Below are 26,810 nucleotides of genomic sequence, written 5' to 3'. Positions count from 1 at the left end.
CCACAGTAGCCATCATGGGGTCATGAGAGGAGCCAGGCCCCTGAGCTGCAGAATTCACCAGCTCTAGAGCCGTCCTGAGGAGCTCTGGTGGTGAAGTGGTTAAGGCATTTGGTCGCTAACCAAAAACTGGTTGTTCGAACCCACCAGCTGCTCTGCAGAAGAAAGATGAGGCAGTCTGTTTCCGTAAAGATTTACAGCCTTGCAAACCCAACAGGGGTTGCAGTGACACGGAATTGACTCGATGGCAGTGAGTCTGGTTTCTGGACTTCGCTTTAGAGCTGCCCTATCTCGGGACATAAATCCCCTAACGCTTCATGCCTTCCTGAGTTAGAATCTCTGTCACTTGGAGTCAAATACCTCCTAACCGATGGACCTATCCTTGTGGAGCTGGCAGAAACAGAAGAGGAAAAAAAGGGAAAAAGAAGAAGCCATCCAAGTGACCTGAGAAGCGAGTGGCCAGTCCAAGTTCTGCTCTGTGAGCTCCTCAGCCGGGCGCCCGTCTTCATCTGAACACTGTACTGAGCTGTGTGGTCGGTTCACTTTGCACACGGACAGCCCCCGGTCAGCAAGGCCCTCAGCAGTCACATTTGTAACCTTTATGGAGCACCCACCAGCCACTCCTCGGAAGGAAGGTTGGGCAATCCTACTTCCGTAGTGATACTGCCTTGGAAATCCAAGGAGGGGTCGCTATGAGTCGGGGCTGACTCGACGGCAAACAACAACAACAACAACAACATGGAGCACTTACCACATGACAGGCACATTCCTAGCAGCTCTAGATGGGCTTCCCCCCCTTTCATCTTCACGGCAGGTTCAGAGGGTAACATTTTACATGTGAGAAAACTGAGGGCCAGGGAGGTGAAGTCACCTGCCTGAGCTTGTACAGCTGATAAGAGGCAGGGCCTGGTTTTGAACTCTTAACCATCATGCCATTGTGCCTCCTAATGAAGGTGAGATGGCCCACGAGACAGGTTCTGTCAAGGAGAGACTTCCTGCTCCTAAAAGCTTGATGAGCTCAGTAAGTAGGATGCCTGCTGAGAAGACAACAGGAGACAGGCTCTAAGGGTGACAAAGGTCCCTGGCTGGGCTGGAGTGCCCAGTTTGGGCCACAAGGGCACAAAGATGTCACAGGACAACTTTATAGCAGGAAAAGGGGAAAGGACTGAGCCAAGGCCACTGAAGCAGCTAATGACCTACTCCTGGGCCTCGTACTGTGGGCTGGAGATCAGCCGTGACAGACGCTTCTGGGGGTTAAAGGAATGAAGTGTGCTAGCAATATTGGGCAAAATCCAGAACCCAACTGCTGATGGAGACACGAAACGGCAAGACACTGGCTGTATGTTGCTGAAGCAAGTGGGTATCCAGAGGGAAAAAACGAAACTTCAACCTAAATCTCGTATTTTGTATAAAAATTCAAAGAAATGAATGAAAAATGGATCATGGACTTAAATGTAAAACTATAAAACTTCTAGGAAAGAACCATAGGAGAAAAGTCTTTCAGACCTAGGACTTAACAGCAAAAGTACGATCCATAAAAGGAAAAAAATAATTTGTGCCTCATCAGAACACAAACTTTTGCTCTGTGAAAAGACTGTTAAGAGGATGAAAAGACAAACTCAAAATTGGAGGAAAATATTTGTAAATCACATCTCCAACAAAGGACTTGTGTCTGCATATATGAAGAGCTCTAACATTAAATCCAATTAGATAATGGGCAAGACGTGCCCGGACATTTCACTGATGACGACACACGGATGGCAAATAAGCACAGGAAAGCCGTTCAACATCACCAGTTACTGGGGAAATGCAAATTGAAACCACAACAAGATACACACCTATCAAAATGGCTAACCTGGAAAACAGTGATAACAACAAATGGTGGTGGCAAGGAATGTGGGGTGATGGTGGGCATGTAAAATGGTACAGCTACTCTGGAAAACAGTATGGCAAAACAAAACAGAAAACCAAACTCACTGCCGCTGAGTAGATCTCGACTCACAGCGACCCCTCCTTGGGTTTCCAGGGCGGTATCTCTATGGAAGTAGATTGCCCAACCTTCCTTCTGAGGAGTGGCTGGTGGGTTTGAACTGCCAGCCTTCTGGTTAGCAGTCAATGTCTTAGGTACTATGTCACCAGAGCTCCTAAAAATGGGCTTAGTGTATGATCACAGCAATTGGACTCCTGGGCATTAATCTCAGGGAAATAAACACTTATCTTTGCACATAAATCACACACTTTATACATGCTCTTAATTACACATGCATAATGTGTAAGTGATGAAAGATGAATAAGCTCCATGGATTATACTGTTAGTTTCTTGGGTTGATACTATACTACAGCTATGTAAGATGGGGGGGGGAGGCTGAGAGAAGGGGGCATGGGACCTCCCCATATATTTCTTTGCAACTTCCTATGAATCGAGGAGTGGTGCTGGCACAGTGGTTAAAGTACTCAGCTGCCAACCAAAAGGTCAGTGGGAAAAAGATGTGGCAGTCTGTTTCCATAAAGGTTTACATCTCAGAAAAGCCTATGGGGCAGCTCTACTCTGTCCTACACGGTCGCCATGAGTTGAAATTGACTTGATAGCAGTGCATTTGGTTTGGTTTTCCCATGAATCCAAAATCATTCAAAATAAAAGTTTAAGGGAACATTAAATCCAGTTAGACATGTTAGGCTTTGGGCAAAAAAAAAAAAAAAGCTTCTGGGAGTGTTCAGTGCCATCAGTCCTATCACCTCTGTGAATTGCAGCTGGTTGGGCACCGAGCCCCACTCCCAGCTCTTACTGAGCCCCCCGCCCGCCGCATTCTGTGCACACCAGAGCTCCCTCTGCTCCTTCTCTGTTCCGCTCTGTCCTTCTTACTCATGTCGGAGGGCTTGGCTCTGTCTGAGATAAGCCCTCCCTGCTGGCAAACTCCCACTAATCCCTCCAGGCCCTGCTCCAGCGCTCCCTTTACCTCCAGGCTGGGCGGTGGCCCTGGCACCCTACTCTAAACTCCGAGTCTGCTGCAGGGCTCATCATGGTGCACGTGGCTTCTCCCACCCTCTCTCCACCAAAGGCAGCCAGTGTCCCGAGAAACAGGAATTCCTCACACCTGCGTATTTCAAATTTCTCCCAGCACCTGGCCTACAGCAGGCTCCTGGGAGTCTTTGCTGAATGAAAGCTGAACTGTGGCCACTAGAAAACGCGAGAGTGGGCATGTTTGCCCAGTTTTTACAATAGAGGCTTAGAACCAAACAATGGTTTAGAGCAGCAGCTCTCAGGGTGCACCGTGAGCCAGCAGCACCAGCATCCGGGGTGAGGCCCAGTAGACTGTGCTTCAACGAGCCCTCCGGGCGATTCTGAAGTACACTAAAGACTGAGAACTGAGCCCTGGTCGTGAAGTGGTCTCATTTCAACAGACTCTCTCCCTCCTCCTTTCACTTGTGCATCCGGTATGTACTTAGTGTCCATCATGGTCCCTGTACAGTGTGATGGGAACACAAAGACAACCAGAAAGGTCCTTGCCTGGAGAGCAGGTCCACTCATGTGCTCTCTTGTGTGTGCTCCACACAGACTTAACTGGGCCCAAAGAATGGAGTGTCCTCAAGGCTACAGTCGGGAAACACCCTGTGGGGCAGAGGAGGGGCCCCTCGCCTGGGGGAGGTGCTGGGGAAGGCTGCTGGCGGAACAGCATCCAAGCTCCAGGTGGCAGGGTGGGGGTGAGATTAAAGAACACGGGCAGGGCTTCTGAACTGCAGACAGCCTACCTGAGAAACTGGTAGGGGTCAGTGTGGCTGATGTGGGGCACTGTACAAGGCTGAAGCGGTGTGTGTGTGGGGGCTTGCTAGCCACAGTGAGGGGTGTGGCTGTGTCCCAGGGCTCCGAGAGTCAAGGGAGGGCTTGCAGCAGGGACAGACATGGTCTCAGATAGAAAGATCCTTCTGGCTGCTCAGTGGAGGATGGACCAAAGGAGGTGAGACTGGAGGCTGCGAGCCCAGGGAGGTGCAGGGTGGGGCCAGCACCAGGCCGAAGAGATGCTCACAACGCTGAGTGGATGGACCATGGGGATGGAGGAAGAAAAGAATACGTCAGGACCAAGCCTACGGCTCTGGCCTGGGGACAGGGGAATGGCAGGGCCATCCTGAGAAAGGAATGGACAGTGAGCTCAGCTGGGGTCAGATCTAGTCTGTGCAGCTTGGGTTTATCCTGAGGGCACTGGGGGGCCATGGAGCACTCGGGGAGAGCCTGTGAGCCCAAAGGCTGATTGTGGTGGGATGGATCCAAGGGGGCAGGGCCGAAGCCTGAAGACCGTGAGAACTGGGTGATACTGGTGGCCTAGTCCTGGTAGCCACTGGGGCTGGAGTGAATGGCTGTGCTGGATGGCAGAGGGTCCTGCACAAATGGGACACTGATACCAAGGAAACAGAGGTGATATTCTCATGCCAGAAAGCCACTCACCAGCCCTGCCCAGCCCAGCCTGGCCCTCAATCTTAACCTGAGACACAGCCAACACCGGGGCAGGGGCTGTCCTCTGATGGCTGTCAGGGGTCCAGGAACCCCAGGAATCCCAGAGAATAGCATATAAAATTGTGCGGTTGTGCGCCTTTCCTGGGGAGCGTTCATGTTGTTAGATGCCATTGAGTCAGTTCCACTCGTAGTGACTCCAAGTACAACAGAACCAAACACTGCCCGGTCCCGCACCATCTTCACAATCACAGCCATGCTTGAGCCCACGGTCACAGCCACTGTGTCAGTCCATCCCTTAATCGGAAAAGAGTGGAGAGATTCTGACCTTTCTGGCGATGGCTTGTATCTTGCGTAGGTGGCAGAGCCGGGGGTGGAGAAGCTCCCAGAAGGCTGTCGGTAGGGAGGGACTCTGTCGGCCCCTGCTGGTGATGCTGTGTAAGGGGTCTCTGGGAAGCTCACAGGCCTGCAACAAGAGACAGGAGGGAGGAGGAAGAGAATATCCCTGCCCTCACAGGGAGAGACAGACGGTTCCCTGGGCCCAGCCATGTCCTGTTTGCTATCCCCCACAAGATGGAGAGACGGATGCCGAGCCCAGGCGGGGGAAGCTGGGATTCTCCTTGCCCTCCCTCTTCCTGGTTCTGCCGCTGCTCCTCCCACCCCTCAGATTCCACAGCTGTGGCAGAAGCTGCCTGAGACGGCTCTCCCCTCCTGGGTGAGATGCTCCTCTGCAAGCTGGAGTCTTTTTTTTTTTTTTTTAAACTATCTTTTAATATGTTAAACAATAGATTCAGAACTACCTGTAAGTCATACAGCACAATAATAAACCAAGCCCTGTGAACCCACCACACAACCCAACCAGAATAGGGCAGTATCGTTAGTCTACCTGAGTGCCTTTCCCCCTCCCACTTCCCTGCTTTCCCCAAGAAGTAACCAGTGCCCTGCATTTTGTTTCTCAGTCCCTTGATCTTGTATATATACGTGTATAGGGTCACTGTGAGTCGGAATTGACTCCATGGCAGTGTCTCTGGTTGGGGTTTATGTCATTTTAATCAGATATAAGGTGGAATGCAGACTTCAGGTGCTGAGCCCTTGCACACAGCAGGGAGAGGAGGAAGGAAGGGAAAGGGTAAGACAGGAGACAGGCAGGAACAGCGGGAGGCCTAAGGATAGGACAGAAGGACAAAGACCGAGGCCAGGAAGAGAACAGAGAAAAAGCAGGAGAGAGTGGATGGGCAGACAGACATAGGCAGGAGGGAGACAGGGTGGAGGGAGATTCTCACCTCTTGCTGTGCAGTGGCTGGGACTCCCGGAAGGGGACCATGGGGGTCTGCTTCGGGGGCCGGCTCAGGGACTGGGCGTGGCCAGGAGTGGCTGGCGCGGCCCACTTGGAGGCTGGTAGGGAGTTGTGGGATGCAGGCCCACTCCACTGCCAGGGAGCATTGCTGCGGTAAGGGGGCCGGCCCCCAGGGGTCATGCTCTCTGGCTCGGTCTTGGGCTCCGAGGTATTCATGTCATAGGTCTCTGGCCAGCCCCTGTGAAGAAAAACCGGCAGCAGTCAGAAGGGCCCAGCCCGCTGGCCCTCACACACATACCTGCTGTCTGGGGGAGGCCTGCTGCTCGGTCACTCAGCAGGTTTGCCCGACCACACCTGAACCGTCAGGGCTTATCTGAAGGGCAGAGATGCCCCTTTAAACTGGTCTCACACTTACCAGCTCAGAGTCCTCAGCCAGGAGGACAGGGCCCAACACTCAACTATGAGAGCCTGGCCCTCTCTACCTCATCTCCTTTTTCTTCCTCCCATTCTCCCTACCCTTCTGCCCGGCCCAGACCTCAAGTCTGCCATTATGTTCCACAGACCAGCTCAGCTCCCCTTAGTGGTGCTCAGGCCCAAAGAGCAGATGCCCTCAGATTCAAAGGACAATATTTGCCTTGTTCCAAAGAAGCTCAAAGGCAGCTGGAAGAGAAGCAAGTGACCTACTTTGCAGGGTGGTTTGGAAGAAGAAAAAGAAAAAGCCACGAAATCCAGAACCTGAAATAGCTCTGGAGCGGCCTGAGTCCCCCTGGACCTCACTGGCACGTGCAGTTTTCCTGGCTCGAGGCGGGAGGCGGCCGGGCTGGCTGGCCCTCCCCACCGCTGCAGCACTGCGGCACACAGGGGGCTCCGAGCCCTAGGGGGGCTGTGCGTGAAATCTCCTCCCTGCAGCTCCAGGAGCTGAGCTCTGAGCTCTCACGCCCCCATCAAGCAGAACCTTGTGGCTCTCTGGGGCTCCTGAGCCCAGAGAGCTTTCATGGCCATCCAGAAAAATTTCTGGTGGACCTGGGGGCTCAGAGGCTATGGTCCAGGACACAGCTGGTAAGCAGTCATCAGGAGGTGACCTGAGGACGTGCTCTGAGACCTGGGCTGGGCCGACGTTCGGCAGCTCCTTGGGGTTGGTAGGTGCTGCTGCCTGACCCCTGGTTAGGAGAACAGTGTCAATGTCTATCAGAGCCTGCCGATCTGCACAGCCTGGCCACAGGTGGAGAAGGTCCCCTTACCACCCCAGGCAGTGCACACCTGCTCTTCCTGCCTGCCCTGCTTCTACCCTCCTTCTCCTGCTAACAGGTTTGTGTGCTCTGAGTGAGCTGATTCCCTTTCCTAGCTCCAAGTATGAGCATGTGACCCAGGCCTGACCAATCAGAAACTTCTCTCCCTCTGGCCACAAAGATTGGTGCAGGGATCATGTGCCCTGAAGAGGGCCAATCAGAGTCAATGAGCATCCATACTGGAACTTTTCCTGCAACTCCAAAACCAACTATTGGGGGGAAAATATCTATTTTCACTTGGGCTGTTGAGCTGGGTGGACCTCAGCTTAACTCTGTGTGATGGCTACGAGGTGAGAGTCTGCCTGAGAAGGACACCAATTCAGAAAAGGAGACCCATGACAGAAAGATTCCCAATGAGCTTGTCTGAGTCCCTGGATACAGCTGTGCCTAAATCTTCCCATCTCTTAGTCTTGTTAGTTACACGAGCCAGTAAAGTCCACCATGTTCTGAATCTTTCTGTTGTTGATAACCAGAGTCTGGCTCACCATATCACATTTTAGAATTAAAATGAGGCACCAAGAACTTAAGTAACCTGGCCAAGACCGCACAGCCAGGAAGAGTGGAAATAGTGTTGAAGTGTAGTAAGTTGACTCCAAAGCCCACAATCAACCAACTGTGCATACTGCTCCACTCTAAAGGAGCCTCTGACTACCAGGTAAATTCTTCCTGACTGCTCCCCTTATTACTTACAGCTTCACCTTTGGCCAGGAGACCGTGGGCATGAGCTCTAACAGGGAAATATTATCCCTTTTCACGGGTTGGCATGGTGTAGGCCACTCTGCATCTATTTCAAGGTTCTGGATTTTGGGGTTCCAATCATCTTGAAGGTGGCACAGCCAGTGGTGGAGAGCCAGGGCTCCTGGGTCAGTCTGTTGATTCAGACCCCAGCTCTGCCACTTCCCAGCTGTGTGGTCCTGGGTGAGTGATCTCCTTCTCAGAGCCCCAGTTTCCTAATCTGTAAGATGGGGGTGGTCCCCACTCCCCAGGGCGGTTGTGAGGACTCCATCAGCGTTAGTGGAGCCTGGTACCTGCCAAGTGCTTACAGAGCAGAAGCTGGCCATCTTCTCCAGCTGATTCCCGGCACAGGCCATCTGCTATCCTCACCTGCTCAGAAGTGGGAGGAGTCTCCTTTCCACGTTCTGAAGCCCGGCTGCACCTGCCTGGGGCTCTGGAACAAGTTCCTTCTCTCCAGCTTTCCCCAGTAACCTGAGAGTCACCAGCATCGGAGCCACCTTGAGTTCTCATAAAGAAACACACATTCCTGGGCCCCACCCCAGCTCATCTGAATAGAATCTCCACCTTGAGATGGGGCCCAGGAATGTGCATTCTGTCAAGCTTCCAGTGATGATTCTGATAAACATGGAAGTCTGAGAAGTCTCTCCTTCACATATTTAGTTTCTTGAATTACTGTTAAATTTTAAAACATAGAAAAGAATGTAAAGTGGAAACTCAGCCTCCCTACCCATGCCCCCTTTCACCCACCAGATGCGGCCCCTGATTCCAATTTCCGAGCGTTCCTTCAGAAACGGACTGTGCAGAGCAGTAAGGAGTATTTGAAATAGTAATAAAAAGAGCAGCACACTACACCCCCGTATAAACCCAAAACAAACCAAACTTACTGCCATTGAGCTGGTTCCGACTCACAGCAGACCCCGTTGGGTCTCTGAGGCACTAAATCCTTATGGAAGCACATTGCCCCATCTTCCTCCTGTAGAGCGGCTGGTGAGTTTGAACTGCCAACCTTCTGGTTAGCAATCAAATGTCTGAGGCACTCCACGCCCAGAGCTCCTTAGATCCCTGTGTAGCTTCTTGCTTTTTTTCCCTCCAATTAACAGTATTTCTTACCTGAGCCCTCTTAGCACCAACAGATTCACCTCAGTCTCTTTTAACAATCAGGGAATATTCCATCATGTAGAAGACCTTTAATCTATAGCTTGTTCCGTAGGGGTGAACACTGAAGTTTTTTCCAGACTTTTGCCTCCACCAACAATGCTGCACTAAATCCTCCAATCCACCCTCTTAGTCCAAACTGCTAACCAGAAGGCTGGCGGTTCAAACCCACCAGCCACTCCTCGGAAGGAAGGTTGGGCAATCCTACTTCCGTAGTGATACTGCCTCGGAAACCCAAGGAGGGGTCGCTATGAGTCGGGGCCGACTCGACGGCACATAACAACAACAACAACAACAGTCCAAACGAGGGAGTTGGCTGAGGCGGCTGGGAATGCCTCCAGGCTCTCAGACCACTGGTCCACACTGCCTCCTTTCCTTGATTCCTGGGGGCTATGGGGACGCCTTTCTTACTGCTTCTACTCACTTGCAGGGTTTCAATTTTCCTTCCTAGGGAGACATTTCCAGCTCTCTGGAAGTTAGTATGGCCTGATGAAAACATCCCAAGATTGCCTTCTTCACCAGGCAGTGACAGAAACAGCAAGAAGGGAGCATCGCTTCTAGCCTTGCAAGTGCCCAAGGTCACAGTGATGCATCTCAGCAGGGGCTCTGCTAAGTCTTCCTGCTACCTGGGCTCACTCAAGGGCTCGTCTTATTGCCTGGGGTTGGGGGTGATTCTCTGGTGCTCTACAGCCACAAAGAGCTGGCTCCTGGTGGAGAGAGCACCTCTGCCCCTCTCCAAGCGTGTCACCTCAAAGCTTATTGTGACATCTGAGCCAGGTGGCCAGGGTTGCTGGGGGGACCGCAGAGCGGGGGCTATCAGCTCTGCAAATGAGGGCAGCGTGACGCGGCTGCCACTGGAAGGATAAGGAAAACCACCAAGTCCCAGCGCACAGCCGCCCCTGCAAACAGCAGCTCCTGTTTTGGCGGCTGCCTCATGAAGGGGGCAGGATGACCATCTCTCCTCAACAGAGCGAGGAGGAAACGCATCTGTCTGGTCACACCCTCTTGGCCTTGGCTCCCTAAGTTGGCGAAGAAAGCAACAGACTTTTGCTTTCGCTTCAGCTGGTCCCTACCTGCATGGCTGGGGACACTTTTATGGCCTCTCACGCTGCCCAAGGTTTGGAGTCATCCGACAGGCGAGCGGGCACAGGAATGAGTGCTGTGTGCAGAGCAAGGCAGAAAGGGCTGTGTTCTGGCCTGAGGAGTCAAGCACTGGGGAACTTGCTTGTGGGGTTACCAACGGCTTGACTTGCCCCTGCAGAGAGCTGAGTGGGTGTGGCGGGGCCTTGGCTCTGGGCAGAACTGGAGGAGGTGCAGGAAGAGCTGGGAGCAGGGAACGCCTGGGGCTGGACTAGAGTCCTGAGGTTGAGGGAAGCAGAGAGGTGGGTGGAGGGTATCAGGGTTTAGGTTTACCCAGGACTGGCCCACCGAGCCCAGAGCAAGGAGGCCTCCAGAAGGTGCGGACGAAGCAAGCACAACTCACCCGGCCACAGCTCCCAACAGCAGAGTACAATGGAGCTGGGTGAGCCTGGACCGGAGTTTTCATCTGTGGCTTACTGTTTAACTCTGCACAAGTGACTTGTCTGCTCTGGGCCTCAGGTGTCACTCAATGTCACTTCATCTCACCTTCCCCTTGACTCCCTCTGCCTCAGCCACACAGGACTTCTGCCCCGTTGCTAGGCCTAGGGCCTTCGATCTCACCTCAGAGCCTTTAGGGTGGCTGCTCTCTGCCTGCACGGCCCCTCTTCCGGCTCCTCTTCCCTCTCTTGGCTTTCCCTGCCACCCTGGCCAACATCAGGTCATGCCCTTTATTTTCCTCACACTCACTATCTAATAGCCAACATTTCTAGGGTTCCCCTAAGGGCCCAGTACTGTGTATGCACTTCACAAGTCTTATCTCCCTCAAGTTCACAACTAGCTTTAACGAAAGGCCTATTATCTCCCTATTTCACAGATGAAGAAATTGAAGCACCAGTGGTAAACCACTTGGCCAGGACCACAGTTACAAAGGGGAGGAGCTGAGATCAGTGATGTCACTGCAGAACCACTCCCGCTGCTCTACCGCGTCCTGTGCTGCCTGAAATCATCTTATTCTTTACTTGTTTATTGTCTCCCCTGACTGGTTCCACAGCTCTATGGAAGTTAAGATCCCAACTGTCCTCTGCGGAGCTGTTTCCAGTGCTCGAAATGTATGGACACACTCTCTCTCACTGGTCATCTCTGGAAGGTGCTAGGGTACCAACTCACTCTTCTGAAAACGACACTCATGGTACCTTTCCTATACAAATTATACTTCAGGCTAACAATAGTTATTGAAGGGAAGTTATTTTTAAAAGAATTCCAGCCAATCTATGACGAGGGATGACAGGTTCAGACCACCACCACTCTGTGACCCGTCACGAAACAAAGGATCTCAGCAATGGTCACACATGGCTGCTGAGGCCACGAGGTAAAAGTCTGAGGGGATCCTGGCAGTGATGGGTCAGGCTGCCATTCATGTCCTCTGACTGCCCTGAGCACCACTGCAGAAGACAAGCACGCACATGGCACCTCCTGATGGGAATGAACTAGGAATCTGGTCAAGCTGCTACACTCAATGCCTAGTTTACAGGAAACACACATTAGAGGGACAGTCTAAATAAAGGGTATCACAGGGGATGTAGTCAGCCAGATCCAAGAAAGGAGAACTCTGAAGGACAAGTGACCTGGTTTTTTTATCCCGAAAAGAAATTGCAAGAAAAAAAAGAAGGGGAAGTTTAACACAGATTGGAAAGTTCTTATTACAGACGTATTGTTTAATTACAGGTAAAGCTTTTGCTCTCTTTAAGTTGTAATAATAATAATAAAGAAAGGTCCTTATTGTGTAGAGATACACTCCAAGGCCTGGGACAGCTTCAGACAATCCAAGGTGGCAGTGGGAATGATGAAAAAACTAAACCAAATAGTGGCCACATACTGATCACTGCTGAAACCTGGGGCCTGATATACTTTCATTCCAGGAAGGAATGACACTCAGCAAAAGAATCCAACCCTCCACGGACTCCCCATTGCTCCGCGAGTAAAACCCGAGCTCCTCAGTGAGGTTCATAAAGCCCCACCCAATCTGCCTGTCACTCTGTCCTCCTCTCCCACCTCTCACCCCCACTCTGGACACACCGTCCTCTCCGTAGCTCCAGGGACGAGCATGCACGTTCCCACCCTAGGGCTCTGGACTGACCAGTCCCTCTGTCTGCAACTCGCTGGCCCAGAAGACCACGCACTCTTCTCTGACCACCCAGTGAGTAGCTGCTACCTGGCCCCACTCCAGCCTTCTTAGTTACCCATCTTAGAACTGTAATGACCTGGAATGTATTCAGTCTCTCCTTACTTACAGCCTTTCTCTCTCTAGACCACCACCTCCAAGAGCTCTCTGTTCACTGTTGTAGGCCCAGCACTGCAAACCCAGCTGGTACAGGGTAGGGGCTTAGTAAGCGTGTGCTGAGGTGCCTGTGTCCTGTGTGCTTCACTGAGAAAACGGGAATAATGAGGATACCGACCTCATGGGGCTGTTGGGATCATACGCACAAGAAGAGCTTAAACCAGTAACTGAGACACAGAAAGCACTCCATGGTGTTAATTCCCACCACCATCCCCACCACACCATCCCAGCTGAGAGAGGGTTTGTCTACCTCCCTCTACTTTGGCCTTAAGTGACAGCGTCAGTGAGGCCTCAGGCCAGCCCTCTGGGAGCTCCCACCCTCCCTCGCTCCTGCCTTGCAGGGCAGGTGCCCTTACCTCCGGGGTGTGCCGTCGTCGAAAGGCGGGATGATGACCACCTTCACAGTGACAGAGGTACGCAGCAGGTCGATCATCTGGTCATGGGTCAGTGTGACCACGGCCACCTTGCAGATCTCCACCAGCCGGCTGCCTTGCCGGAGGCCGGCCTGCCAGGCAAACCCATAGTCCTCCACCTCAGCCACTGTCCCGTCGTATTTCACGTGGAAGCCCAGCTGCCCAAGCCCATTCCGCCGTAGTGTCATGTCCACTGTCTCCCAGCCATTGGTCATCACCTGTGGGCAACAGGCAGGACCTAGCCTCAGAAGCTGTTTGGGTCAGCTCTTCCGGAAGGCCCCCGTCAAGAGTCTTCCAACGGAGGCCAAAGACCATGCCAATTCCATCTACCCTCCCAGGTGATGCCTGGTTACCTGGGGGGTGAATACCCACCTATTCCCAGCCCATATTCCTCAATTCCAGAGGAAACTGGATATGCAACTATGGGACTTACCACCTTTCGGAGACTAAAGGCAGTCATGAGCTGTGTTCTCCAACGTTCCCACCCCCCTCCTTCCCGGCATATGGTGGGACTGCACTTCTTGGCCCCTCTGTGGTTGGCTGGGGCTGTGGGACTTGTTTTGGGCAATGAATTGTGAGTGGAATTGGTGTATGGCACATCAATCTGGGCTGGGATGCTTAACTGACAGTGTGAGATGCTCCACAGCCCTTCTCCTCTGCCACAGTGACCAGCAATAGTCCAGACAGTGGCTGTCTGGCAAGCTGGGGTCCCAGAGTTAGGACAATGGGAAGCAAAGCCCCCATCTGAACCCAGGACAAGCATGTAGTGGAAAGGGAAAACCCTACCGTTTTAGGCCACTGATAGCGTCCCAGACTGAGTCAATGACTCAAACCAAAGTAAGTGGGAGAAGTAACACCCCAGTAACACTGGTATCTTTTCTAGCTTGAGGGCTCAAGATAATATTCTTTTACTTCAGAACATCATTCTTAGAGGCACAAACCCTGCCCCGATCTCCTCTTCAGACCTTCCTCCAACATGGAGCCGACCAGACCATGCAGGGCCAATTACTCACTACTTTCATTTGTGGTACATTTTTCTCATTATAATGTCTTACCATAAAATATCAGGAGTTCTGGTGGTGTAGTGGGTGCCAATAAGCACGCTGGTGGTTTAAACCCACCAGCTGCTCCTCAGGCGGAAGACGAGGCAATCTACCTCTGTGAGGATCGATAGTCTTGGAAACCCAATGAGGGGTCGCTATGAGTCAGAATCGACTCAACGGCAGTGGGTTTTGTTTTTGGGGACTGTAAGATATGAGGACCCATGTGTTATAGCCCCTAGTCTGTGCGCATGTTATCAGTGACCTCCTACCCTTTCTCAGGGATGAAATGATTAACGTAACAAGCGATGGATATTAAGCAAGTTACATTAAGGTCTGCTATCACACATCAGACTACATATTCATTCACACTGACACACACGTCCACCACACATGTATACAAATATTCCTGTCATCCACTATCCATTCTCCCCTTCTTCCTTTTAGTAATAAGACCCCATCCTTGAACAGCGTTTGGATGGGCACATGGCCACCGAGTTACGGACTGCTTTCTCAGCTTCCCTGGCAGCTCTGTGTACATACATGACTTGGAGCTGATGGAACTTCTACCTCACATTCTTAGTAAGTGAGACTGCACCACACTGACTCTTCTTCCCTTCTTGGAGGCAGGAATGTGGATACAGTGACTCAGCTTTGGTCAAAGCAACGCAAATAAGCACAATTAGCTGAGGTCCAGAGTTCCTGAGCCGTTCCCGCCAGCCTAGACCAGCGCCAAGTGCTCATTAAAAAAGAAACCCCAAACCAAACCAAACCAAAGCAGTGGCCTCATGGTGAACTCACATGTGCAGAACAGAATCGCCCCACAGGGCTTTCAAGCTGTGACCTTTGGGAAGCACATTGCCAGGCCTGTCTTCCAAGACACCTCCGGGTGGATCTGAACCACCAACTTTTCAGTTAGTCGTTGAGTGCTTAATCATCCAAAAGGAGCCCTGGAGTACAGTGCCTAAGGCATCTGACTGCTAACCAGAAGGCTGGCAGTTCAAATCCACCACCTGTTCCGTGGAAGGAAGATGGGGCAGTCTACTTCTGTAAAGAAACCCAATGGGGGCTGCGATGAGTTGGAGTCGACTCGATGGCAGCGGGTTTTAGGGACTCCAAAGAAAAATAAACTATCTTCAGCTGTTGGATTTTTCAGTCTATTTTAGCAGCTTAGTTTGTGACTACCTACAACAGCTGCTTTGGATCATTCTGGAAAGAAACCAGATTCAGCAGAAGAATGCTCCGGCTCCGAGTCCTGAAATTTTGGAATTCTTTCTTTTTCTTGAGTTGCGGTAAAATCCAGTCACATAAATTCTACCACTCTGAAGTGTCCAGTCCAGTGGCAATCAGTCACAACGATGCGTAGCCATCACCACCGTCTAGTTCCAGAACACCACCACTGCCCCCCGAGGAAACCCTGTGTGCCCGAGGCAGTAGTTTCCCTCCTTCCTTCCCCTCCACTGGCAGCCACTATCGGATTTCTGTCTCAACTGCTCCCATCTGGACATTACATAGAAAGGGACCACACACTAGTCCATCATTTTGTGTCTTGCTTCTTTCCCCTTTGCTTGTACAAAAATCAAAGATGCTCCAGCCAGAGAATCGGTCCTGATTTTCACAAGGTTCCAGAAAACACACATGGCATAGTGAGCAGTACCTGATGAAACCGAACAATGAGCCAATTCTCATTTCTGGATCTGGGCCTGCAGGTGAGGTCCCCTCTATGTAACACTGTTACAGCTGCACTGTTCCAACCGATGCACTTGTACCCCATCTACGGGGGCACCCTCACTCAGCTTTAGTGGAGCTATTACCTGCAAATGTGGGTCCCATGGAGCCAGATCCACACATTTTCCAGGAGAACCAGATTTATATGAAATCCTCTGAGTGTTAAGCTTTGGCAATGAATGAAAACCACCACATCTTTAAAGATATGTCTAAAGGTTGCACCCAAACCTGTGGGTTTCAGAGCCTCTCCTTGACTCATTTAGGCCCCTGTGATGAGTTCTCCTGGGATCCTCAATGCTCCCATTTTAACTTCTTTGCATTTGTAATTCCTTGTTCAGTAGGTACCTTGGCTGGGTATGCCCTTGAGGGTAGGGCCTGGGCCCCCCAAGGACCTTGCCGTATCCTAGCACTGCACTGTCCAGCCCAGCTAAGGCACATCATAAAACTTGTTAAATTAACAAATGAAGCAATGCGTTTTTTTTAAGGTGTCTGGGGTGGTGGGAAGGAGCTCTGGTGGTACAGTGCCTAAGACATTTGGCTGCTAACCAGAAGGCTAGCAGTTCAAACCCACCAGCCACTCTGTAGAAGGAAGATGAGGAAATCTACTTCCATAAAGATTAACTGCCTTGGAAATCCAATGGAGGTTGCTATGAGTTGGGATTGACTTGAAGGCAGTGGCTTTGGTTTGGTTTTTTTGGGGTGGTGGAGTCAGACTGCCTGGGTTTGCATCCCAGCTCTGCCAGGGGAAGGCATGGAATTCTCTCATCCTGAGCATTTCAAAGAGAAGAGAGACAGTCATGAGTGGTTTCAGATGGGCTTGTCCCTTCACAGGAGTTGGCTAATGTCATTGGCTTTCTGGTCTGCTGGTTCTTCACTGTGCTTTGGTGTGTTGATACTATGTCAGGTGCTTGTGGAAATGGGCTCGGAAAGGATTACCTGAACTGTAGGCCCCAGGGTGGCATGGGACAGAGTGGCAGAAAGGCTGTGGGTGAAGCATGTCATCTGGCACTCTGCCAGTATCACCACTGTCTGAGAAACCAAGACGCTACTAGGATTTCAGGAAGTAGCACACTCTCGTGTCTAAGACACTCAACTCACTTTGGGCCAAGGAAGTCACTTCATCTCTTTGGGTCTCAGTTTCCTTATCTGTGTAGTGGGGATGATAATGGCACCTCCCTCACTGGATTTCTGTGAGGATAAAATGCAAAGCCATCCAGAAGGCTGAGTGGGGTCTCACAGAATTAGCCCTCTATAGTAATCACTCTGGTTATTGCTACAAAATACTAAAACACCTAACTCACTGCCATCGAGTTTATTCCGACTCACAGCGACCACGGTTGGGTTTCCAAGGTGATAAATCTTTTTTGAAGTAGATACCCCATCTTCCTTCTGTGGAGTGTCTGGTGGGTTTAGAACAGCCAACCTTCTGGTTACCAGTCAAATGCCTTAGGCACTGTGCCACTAGAGCTCTTTGTTGCTATGGAATAGCAGGCATGCCTTCCCTCATCCGGGAAATGTTCAAGTGTCCACTGTGTACTGGATGTTGGCCGAGGCGCTGACATGATGGCAGACAGATACTGTGCTAAAGCTGGAGAAGCCGACAGAATATTCTCAGGGCCCACAGGCGAGGGCCTGTTGCAATTTTAGAGAATGAGGCCCCACTGACATTTGACCAAAGGCCTCCTGGAGCAGAGGGAATGAGTTATGCAGGAATCTGGGGGAAGAGTGTGCCAGCGAGAGGGCACAGGCAGTACCAAGGCCCTGAGGCTGGAAGCCTGCCTAGAACACAAAGAAACAGAGGCCTGTGTGGCTGGAGAAGAGTGAGTGGTGGGGAGAGGAGGCCAGAGAGGTCAAAAGGGAGCCAGCACATGCAGGGCACTGTAAGGACCCTGGCTTTTACCTGCAGTGAGCTGAGGGTTTTGAGCAGGGCAGTGGCGTGATGGGATTCTGCTGACTACCATAAGGAAGAGTGGAGGCCAGAGAGAGGACAAGGCTGCTGCTGGAAGGGACAACAGTGGCTCAGGCCCCACTGGACTGTGGGAGGGGAGGAGTAGCTAGAGTAGGCCTGCTGAGAGGGGAGTGGACAGGACATGACGACAGACTGGGTATGACCGTGAGACCATGAGAGGAGCCTAGGATGGTATGGTGCCAAGGCTTTGGGCCTCAACAAATGGGATAATGGAACCGCCCTTTACTGTGATGGGGAAACTCTGGGAGCTTGTGCTTTTCATTCGATTTTAATTCTTCTTACTTTTTTGTTCTTTCTCCCCAACTCTCAGTCCCTGATTTGTCTGTATACATTTTCCTATTCTAGGTATTTCACATACCATATACAGAATCATAAGGAGCCTCGGTGGCACAGTGTTAAAGCATTTGGCTGCTAACTGAAGGTCAGTGGTTTGAACCACTGCTTCATGGGAAAGATGTGACATTCTGTTTCTACAAAGATTTATAGCCTTGGAAACCCTATGGGGGCAGTTTTACTCTGTACTATAGAGTCACTATGAGTTGGAATCGACTCAATGGCAATTTTTTTTTTTTTTAGTTGGGTTATATGGACTTCTACAATATTTGTCAGTCTGTGCCTGGTTTATTTCACTTAACATCATGTTTTCAACATTCATCTATGTGGTAACATGTAATAGAACTTCATTTTTCTTTATGGCTGAATCATATTCCATTGTATAAATGTACCACATTTTGTTTATTAATCTAAATTTAAACTGAGATTTTCTGGCAGCATCTAGAGTTAATAAGTGTATCTTTTACCCTTCTAAGGTAAAGACAAGGAAAACCTCACATCCCTGGTCCAAACCTTCCCCAGGAAGAACCCCAGCTGCAGGACCCCACCGTAAGTGACAATTAGGATTCCCTTGGGGCCGATTAGTGTGTTAGCCCAACTGCCTGGGCTAGGGTACCGCAGTGGTTACTAAGGCCTCTGTCAAACCACGTGAACCATCCCACCATTGCTGAGCCCCTCCTTACCTTCAGTCTCTGGACGATTTCTCGTATGTCCTCCACAGAGCCATCCGTGGCCTGTAGGAAGATGTGGTCCCCTCGCCCATAAAAGATTTTGAGAGTCGAGGCGTCCGGGGTCCAGCCAATGACGTCCCCGCAGTAGCAGTTGAACACCACCTCTTTGGTGCGCAGGTCCAGGAGCACCACAAACTCATTTGAAATTCCCAAAATGCAGTCGATTTCTGCCCCCTGGGCGAAGTCCTGAGCAGCCACCCTCCAGGCAATGGCCCCCGCACTGTGCTGCTCAGCACCTGCCCGGGCTTTCGTCTTCTCCTTTTTCTTGGAGGTCAGGGAGATGAGGTTGAACTTGCCAGAGGAATCAATGGGCGTGTTGGAGACGCAGTTTTCGGCCAGGTCCTTGAGGTACTCCTGGCGGGTCCTGGTGGCCATGGTGTGAAACTTGTCAGATTTGTGCGCGGCGTTCTCGGCGTTAATCACCTTGGCCAGCAGGAAGTCTCTGAAGACGTCTGATTTGCGGAATGTGGTTCCGCTGGGGATCGGGGGGCCAAAAGGAGGAGCATCTTTGGATCGGGTCACAGCCATACTGAGGAGGGAGAAATCATTTAGATGGCAGAAGGAAAAGAATTCTACTCTCTTTAGAAAGAAAATACCTGAGCAGCAAGAGGAGCTTTCCTTCTAAGAACGAAAGTATCTGATTAGCAAGCTGCTGGCTCACTTGATTTGAAACTTAAATTTAAGTCTTAGGGCCCATATATTTTTACTTTTACACAATGGACGTTTGAACATATATATAACCAAACCCAGTGTCATCGAGTCGATTCCAACTCATAGCAACCCCCATTGGGCTTCCAAGGCTGTAAGTCTTTACGGAAGTAGATGGCATCAATTTCCTCCCACTGAAGTAGCTGATGGGTTTGAGCCGCTGACCTGGTTAGCAGCCAAGTCTCTCCCCACCCCGCCACCAGAGCTCTGCTGAGCATACAGTGATGTCCAAATCTTTCTCTCACTATTGTTCAACTGTAGTGCCTCTCTTTTGATTGAGTTATGGTTTGGCAAAAATTCATTCCTTCTCTCCACCTTCACAGGCATGTACTGGTCCCAGAAGGATGAAAGGCACCCAGAACAGCCTGGCCCTGACCTGTGGCCTGGCACCCTGCCCAGCCCAGCACCAGCTGGTCTACTGGTGCGTGAGCCAGAAACATCTGTGAACCACGGGGCCTGGGGATGGTTCGTTATGCAGCACTTTTGTAGGACACCCGACTGGTATGGAGTGTTCATGTGACTGAGTTGCTTCAAATACTTGTGTCACACAATCTAATACATTCTGTAAAACATTTCAACAAGGGTTATTCTGAAAATTCATTCTAACAGGAAGTTATAACGGGATGCTTCCTGCTTCAGTTTTGACCAAGATGTCATTACTGTGACAGAAATCAGGTAGCCCCTAAGTGAATGTACACAGGAAATGATCTAAAGCTGGTTCCCCTCATGTACCAGGCAGACTAGAGAGGGAGGGTCCTGCTGGGAGGAAACCTTCCCTCTCCTCTTCCTCCTCAGGAGGGATTTCCCAGGTGACCTACAGAGTGGAAAGGAGGCTGGGGTCTCCTCCCACCTGTTAGATCTGGGGCATGAGCAGGCACTCCCTGAAGAGTCTTGAGAATATACAACCAGCAACGGTGCACCCCACTTTTCCCGCCTCCTTCCCACTCTTCCTCCCTACATGCTGACTCAGGCACTGAGCAAATCTGAGAGAAGAAGTGCGAAGTGGAGAAAAGAAAGCGGGCCAACACGCTCCCTTGTCCATCGTAGGCTTCCAGGTGGAGACAGGCCCGAGACAGAAGTGGGGAGAAAACTTGCTAATAAATCAAGTTTGGAGATTTGATTAGGATGTGGTGTAGTGAATTACTTGGTATGGCTTTTCCAGCCATGGTCTTTGACTCCTACCAGATGAATGAGTGGGACCATGCAAATAAGGGTACATGGATCTCTTATGTGGGGATTGGTTAATTTTGTCCCTCTGCTAGGCTTAAAATGAGCTCTCCTAGAGGCAGAGGGGGGATCTCACTCCCATCAAGAGAGAAGAGCTGGAGGTGGAGTGGAGCATGTCCCTGAACCCGAGATCCCTGCGCTGGACCTCCTCGTCAGAGACGACCAGCTGCAGAACCAAGAGCCACAAGACAGAGCAGTGGCCTTCCCGGCCCAGGGAGTGAGAAGGGTGATTGCATTTGGGCAGGAGGCTTATTGGTGGAGTGGGGTGCACCTAGATGTACCTATGGGCAGAGCTAAAAGAGTTTTGGAACACTTGCTCGAGCAGGGCAGGGCTATGCTGAGAGGACAAGGGCCAAAGACACATACCTGAGGGCTCAGCAGAGGGGAGACTGTCCTGACTGGAGAACTGGATCCTGAGAGCGTTCCTGAACCTGAATTGTAGCCTGTTATTTCCTTAATAAACCCCATAATTGTGAGCATTGCCTGTGAGTTCTGTGTGGACATTCCAACAAATTATCGAACCCAGTAGAGAAGTAGTGAGTGCTGTGGGAGGGATAGCTGGTGTTAGAGATGGTAAAAGGCTGGAGGGCAGCAGCATGTCTGGCCACATACGAATCGGCCTTGGGCTGCTGATGGTGATTCTCTCTTCCCCTTGTGGAGTTAGAGGAGGTTGGAGGTACCTCTGTGCCCTTTTTGCACAGGATCTTGGGTTTGACATTAAATGACCAAACTGAGCTAAGACTCAGTGGCTGGGAGGCAGACGATCTCAAAGCAAGCAGAAAGGCCAAGGCATCCGCCAGAGTATTAGCCCATGTGCAGGGAAAATAAGATGGACCTGTGGCGAGAAGTTTAAAGGGTCTGCCGAGGCACCTTGAGTTATGTTGTTTGACAATGAGAACTAAAACTATCACAGCTACCACAGCCAACCACTTGGATCACTTGGGATCAGAATCAGAGATCCTACATAGAGTGGGAGAAAAATGTGGAATAAAAATAAAAATCATGAAACAGACCAGGCTTACTCGTCTGACAGAGACTGGTAAAACTCTTAAGACTATGGTCCTGAGTCACCCTTCGGGTCTGGAATTGAACTCAGTCCTGTGGCTTAACTCTCAGACAACAGACAGGGCTACAAGCTGAACACCTACACCAGGGAGATGCACTCCTTAGAACAATCAACCACGGGAGATCAGAGGGCAGCAACTGCACAGGGAGAAAGCTAGGGAGGCAGGAATGCATGGATAAGAGGGGCACGGGGGACACAGGGAGGAAGTGGAGGTGAGATGCTACTCTGCAGGGAATGTAACTAGTATCACAAAACAGAACGTGTATGGACTGTTGAATGGAAAACCAATCTGCTTTGAGAAATTTTACCCAAATCACAAAAAGTTAATAATAATAATAAAAACCCTCCACAAAACTGTATCAGCTGATTTAAATGACTGAGAGTAAATTTATCAAGTTTTTCTGAAAGTGTATTGCATGTATCCTCCATCAAACCTCAGTTGTGAGTACAGTGTTCAGAGAGACCTCCCACTGTTTCTCTTCCTACTATAGGACACTTATTTATTCTGATTAAAAAATATCCCATGAAACCAAACACAATGTGACGCTTGCTCAGGTTTTGTTGACAAGGAGAGAGTATAACACCCTTCCACTTGGGTGGTGAGCATTTCCTAGATGCCCACTCTCTTGGGCACTGGGGATACAGCGAGTCCTCCCCTCCCAGAGCTTCTAATCAGAAGAGAGACATACTAAATAAATACACAAATTAATGTATTAATGCAAAGAAAGTGAACAGGTTGTGTTATGAGACAACAAAAGGTCCTGACTTGGATGGGAGGAAGCTGGGTGGGTCTCTCTGAGGAAGTGATCATTAAGCTGAGCTTTGAGGACTGGGCAGGATCCAGAGAGTGCTCCAAGATGGGAAGAGCATGCACAGGGTGGTGAGACAAGGCCAGGGTGGCCAGAGCCCAGAGAGCAGGTGCACTGAGGGGGCTGGAGGCTGCCAAGGGCACCAGGGTCTCGATGCTATGTTAACACTTTTCATTTTATTGTAAGAACAAAGAATCATTCCATGATCCAGGCTGGCTGTTTCCCTTCAGATCCAGCCCCCACTGCTCTCTGCCCTGCTCAGTGCCTGGATACTCATCTCTACGGCCTTTGTCACTGGGCTCCTGTGCCCTCTGGCGTCTGGCTGAGGTTGGTCAATGGGAGGCCCTGGCAGGAGACGGGAAGGCGAGCAGAGGGAGAGGCTGGAGTGACTCCCTTCACCCCCTCCTGATGGGCTGTGACAGTGGCAGCAGTCCTTTACCTTAGCCACAGCTACTGTCAGGTGGCCCCTGTCCCAGGGCCACAGCTTCATTCAGCTTCCAGAGCCTGTTCCTCTACCCCATCAAGCCGAGGGTTGGGGTGATGCTCCCCTGCTGTTGCTAGCCCCTAAGTGCCTCCTCTTCCCTCACGGGTTCCCCTAATCTACCTACAAGGAGCCCTGGGGGTGCAGTGGTTAAAGCTCTCAACTGCTAACTGAAAGGTTGGCAGTTTGAACACACCAGTTGCTCTGTGGGGGAAAGATGCAGCAATCTGCTTCCGTAAAGATCTACAGCCTTGTAAACCCTATGGGCAGTTCTCCTCTGCTACATGGGGCGCTGAGAGTCGAAATCGATTTGAAGGCACTGAGTAGCCTGTCCACACCTCAGTTAACAGTCTGTTCATCAACTCCCTCCCATTAATCCTTGAAGAGCACCTGCTTCTTGCTAGGTCCCAGTGGGTGCAGGTTTAGCCAACAGTGATAATCGCGGGGCAATGTGCAGAAACCATGGGGCTGCGTCAGCAAGATAGGGCTGGTGAGGCCAGAGAGCAGCAAGGGGCTCCCAGGCACATCAGGCCAGACCCCTCGCTCCCCATACCCACGGTCTGTTGTCCAGTGACCCTGTCCCACGCCCCAGGAGTGCCATGAGGGGTGATAACCACTCTGGGCTTTGCTGCTCCCCCGGCACAGGTGCTCAATATCGACTTAGAGTAATCATTGAGAACTGAACACACCAGGAAGAGTCGGTGTCTCCCAGCACACAGGGGTGGAGGTTTGAGAGAAAAAGGCATTTCCCAGCGAAGAGGTTCTGCACGGGCCACACAGAGCAGGCAGCTTCCTCCCCTGGGGAAGCGTGTCTGCGTGGCCCTGCCCCCAGGATGGGGTGGAACGAGCTGACCTCTGCCTGCAGTCCCTTCATTAATGGCACTCAGACCGGCTTTCCAAACGGGAATCGCTTTGCAACTTTTTCATTCAGCATTTGGCTGCTTGTGGTGACAGATTTTGTCTTTTTCCATAGTCCTGATTCATGATTTTAAGAATCATGAAATTGCCAACTGCTAAAATTTTGTGGACAAGCAGAACAGCTGGTCCCTTGCTTCCTAGGAGGAAAGACTGGGGTTTTAATAGCCATGGGCCGCGGGGCTGCTGGTGAGCCATTTAGAACGGGCCTGCTGAAGTGGGAAGGGCTGACAACTTTATACAACCAGAAGACGGTGTGACCTCAAGGCTACCTGATCAGCACGGCTCAGTGTTTCTAGAACAGCCACACTTATTTATTCAGTGCCTACTACGCTTTGGCTAGGCACCTGTCCAGTCAGCAAAAATGTTTTTTTCCTTCACTACATGCCCAGTGAAGGAACCCTGAACCCTGGTGGAGTGGGTCATTAAATACTTCTGGCTGCTAACCAAAGATCAGTGGTTTGAACCCGCCAGCTGCTCTGCAGGAGAACGGTGTGGCAGTGTGCTTCCATAAAGATTTCAGCTTTGGAAACTCCACAGCTCTACTCTGTTCTGTAGGTTTGCTATGTGCCAAGCACTGTGCTATGGTAGACATGTATGAAGGTGAATATGACATGGGGTTACCGCCACGGGACACGACCTCACATGGGAGGTATGACTAAGCACTGAAGGGTGTCAGAGGTGTGTCTGAGTTCAGTCTTGAAGGACAAGCAGGAATTCACTTGGGGGTGGAGGTCACACGGGTTGAAAGGGCAGGAGGTCAGGCTAGGTCAAGTTGGGGCCTGGAGTTCTGGGGAAGGGCTCTCGGCAGGAAAGGGGGATGGGAAGGCTTGTCCAGAGAGTGGCTGCCTTTGGTGAGGAGGGAGGTGGATGCCAGGCGGGTGTGGACGGAGGGTGAGGGGGCAACTCTGGTGTATCTCTACCATTTCCTTCTTTGAAAAATAATAACAATGAAAAAGAGAGCGGAAGCAAATATGGCAAAATGTGAACATCTGTGGAATCTGGCTGGTAGGCACATGGGTGTCTGTTACATTATTTTCTGTACTTTTCAGAATGCTTACCATTTTGCATAATAAAAACATTTTAAATTAACTTGTAAAAAACAAGAAAAGTTTGTGCATCAGAGAAAGAAATCATCCTGGAGGATAAGCAGGGAAGGGATGAGAGGGGAGGGAGGATTGGAGCTGGGCCACAGGCCACGGTGATAACCCAGGTCAGAGAGGCAGTGAGGCAGGGGCAAAGGGCCTTCACTCCACTCACACCCTTCACTCCACTCACATCTGCCTCAACTGTGCTACAAGGCTGTGGCCTCCTTTCTCTCTCCCTCTCCCTCTGTGTGTGTGTGTGTGTACACATCCCCAGTGGGGGGCAGTGAATTACTTAGAATGGCTCTTCTGGCCATGGTGTTTGTGGTGCCCACCAGATGACTGGGTGGCACTATGCAAATACAAGGTGGCTCTGACCCAGCACGACTGCAGAGCGTGTTAATAATGTAAATAGGGTACATGGCACTCTTGTGAGGGTTGTGTTGTTGTTGTTGTTATGTGCCGTGGAGTCGGCCCCGACTCATAGCGACCCCTCCTTGGGTTTCCGAGGCAGTATCACTACGGAAGTAGGATTGCCCAACCTTCCTTCCAAGGAGTGGCTGGTGGGTTTGAACCGTCAGCCTTCTGGTTAGCAGGCAAGTGACTTAGCCGCTATGCTACCACAGCTCCCCTTGTGAGGGTGGGGTCATGGAAATAAGGTTGATGGAGCCCTAACACGGGGATTAGTCAGTTTTGCTATCTCACTAGGCTTAAAATCAGCCATCCCAGAGGTGGAAAAGGGGAATCTCATTCATTACCAGCAAGACAGAGAACAGTCAGAAGCGGAGTGCAAGATCCCTGCACTGAGACGAAGGCAGAGATGGTAGGAAGACAGCGGCAGCAGAACTGAGAGACTGGCCCAAGGTCAGAGTGGTAGGCTTGGTGGCCTACAGAGCAAGAGAGCTAAGTGCCTTTGGGCAGTAGGCTCGCTGGCAGAGTAGGGTGCATCTACTGCTGAGCTAAAAAGAGCTCCCTAACACTGCTGAGCAGGGCAGAGGCCAGGCCACAGCCAAAGCCAAAGCCAAAGAGAGGTGTGCCTACAGGCATGGCCAAGGGGAAGCTGTCCTGATTGAAGAACTGTATCCTGAGAATTTCTGAAACTAAATTGTGACCTGTCACTTCCTTACTAAACCCCGTAATCATGAGTAATGTCTGTGAGTTCTGTGTGGCCAGTGCAACGAATAACTGAACCTAGCAGACAAGTAGAGAGTGCTGTGGGAGGGATGGGTGGTGTCAAGAATTGGTGAAAAGTTTGGAAGGTGGCGCATGTCTGACCTCTGCCTGATAGGAATCAGCACTGGGCTGATGTTGCTGATGGCGATTCTCTCTGGCCATCGTGAAATTAGAGCAGGGCAGAGGATGCCACCCCACACCCTTTTCGCACAGAGCCAGAGGCCCAGGCGCCTGTGCAGCTGTTCCTGAATGTTCTAGGAACAAATGAGCAGGGGAAGGAGGGGCCTCAGGCCTGTGCAGCACAGAGGTCCTGCTATGCCATGTGCTGGTCCAGCAGCCACATGGATGACACATCCAGCACTGTGGTTCTTAACAGCTGGCACTGGGCACTGGAATTTCCTCCAGACCCTTTGTGTGTGTGCCAGGAACACTGGCACTCTCGTATACTCAGTGAAGAAAAGAAACTGGTGGGACTCGGCAATTCCATCAAGATTACCAGGGCACACGAGTCCGTACTTTTGAAGCAGCATTTACGCTTGGAGGAATTTCTCCTCTAGCTGTATTCTTGGACATGCATGCAATGAAATTATCAATAAGGCTCTTCACTGAAGCACGGACTACAATAGCAGGTGATGGGAAACAACTCATCAACAGGGGATGGAGGAAATGTATGCATATTACATCCACATAGATCTGAATGTGTATTATGTCCATGCGATGGCATACCACACAGTCATGAAGAATGGAAAGTCATTTGTGCACTGCCACGGGAAGATCTCAGACCCAGTGGAAAA

At 51.0% G+C, this 26,810-nt stretch overlaps 1 protein-coding gene across 1 annotated transcript in view; it reads right to left on the bottom strand.

Annotated features, from left to right (window-relative positions):
• SIPA1L3 (signal induced proliferation associated 1 like 3) overlaps nucleotides 1–26,810 on the bottom strand; it is a 132,494-nt gene that overhangs the window by 73,497 nt on the left and 32,187 nt on the right. Inside the window, exons 7-10 of the mRNA XM_007955499.2 lie at nucleotides 18,505–19,081; nucleotides 12,695–12,969; nucleotides 5,728–5,979; nucleotides 4,773–4,910 (exon numbers count right to left, since the gene is read on the bottom strand). Coding sequence (XP_007953690.1) covers nucleotides 4,773–4,910; nucleotides 5,728–5,979; nucleotides 12,695–12,969; nucleotides 18,505–19,081 — 1,242 coding nt within the window. The remainder of the gene's footprint in view (nucleotides 1–4,772; nucleotides 4,911–5,727; nucleotides 5,980–12,694; nucleotides 12,970–18,504; nucleotides 19,082–26,810) is intronic.

Source organism: Orycteropus afer, unplaced genomic scaffold, assembly GCF_000298275.1.
Source record: "Orycteropus afer afer isolate SDZICR_OR568_19922 unplaced genomic scaffold, OryAfe1.0 scaffold00507, whole genome shotgun sequence".
In the NCBI taxonomy this organism is placed as follows: Eukaryota; Metazoa; Chordata; class Mammalia; order Tubulidentata; family Orycteropodidae; genus Orycteropus; species Orycteropus afer.
The sequence above is the reverse complement of the archived record's forward strand: the minus strand, read 5'-3'. Positions and strand labels throughout refer to the sequence as shown.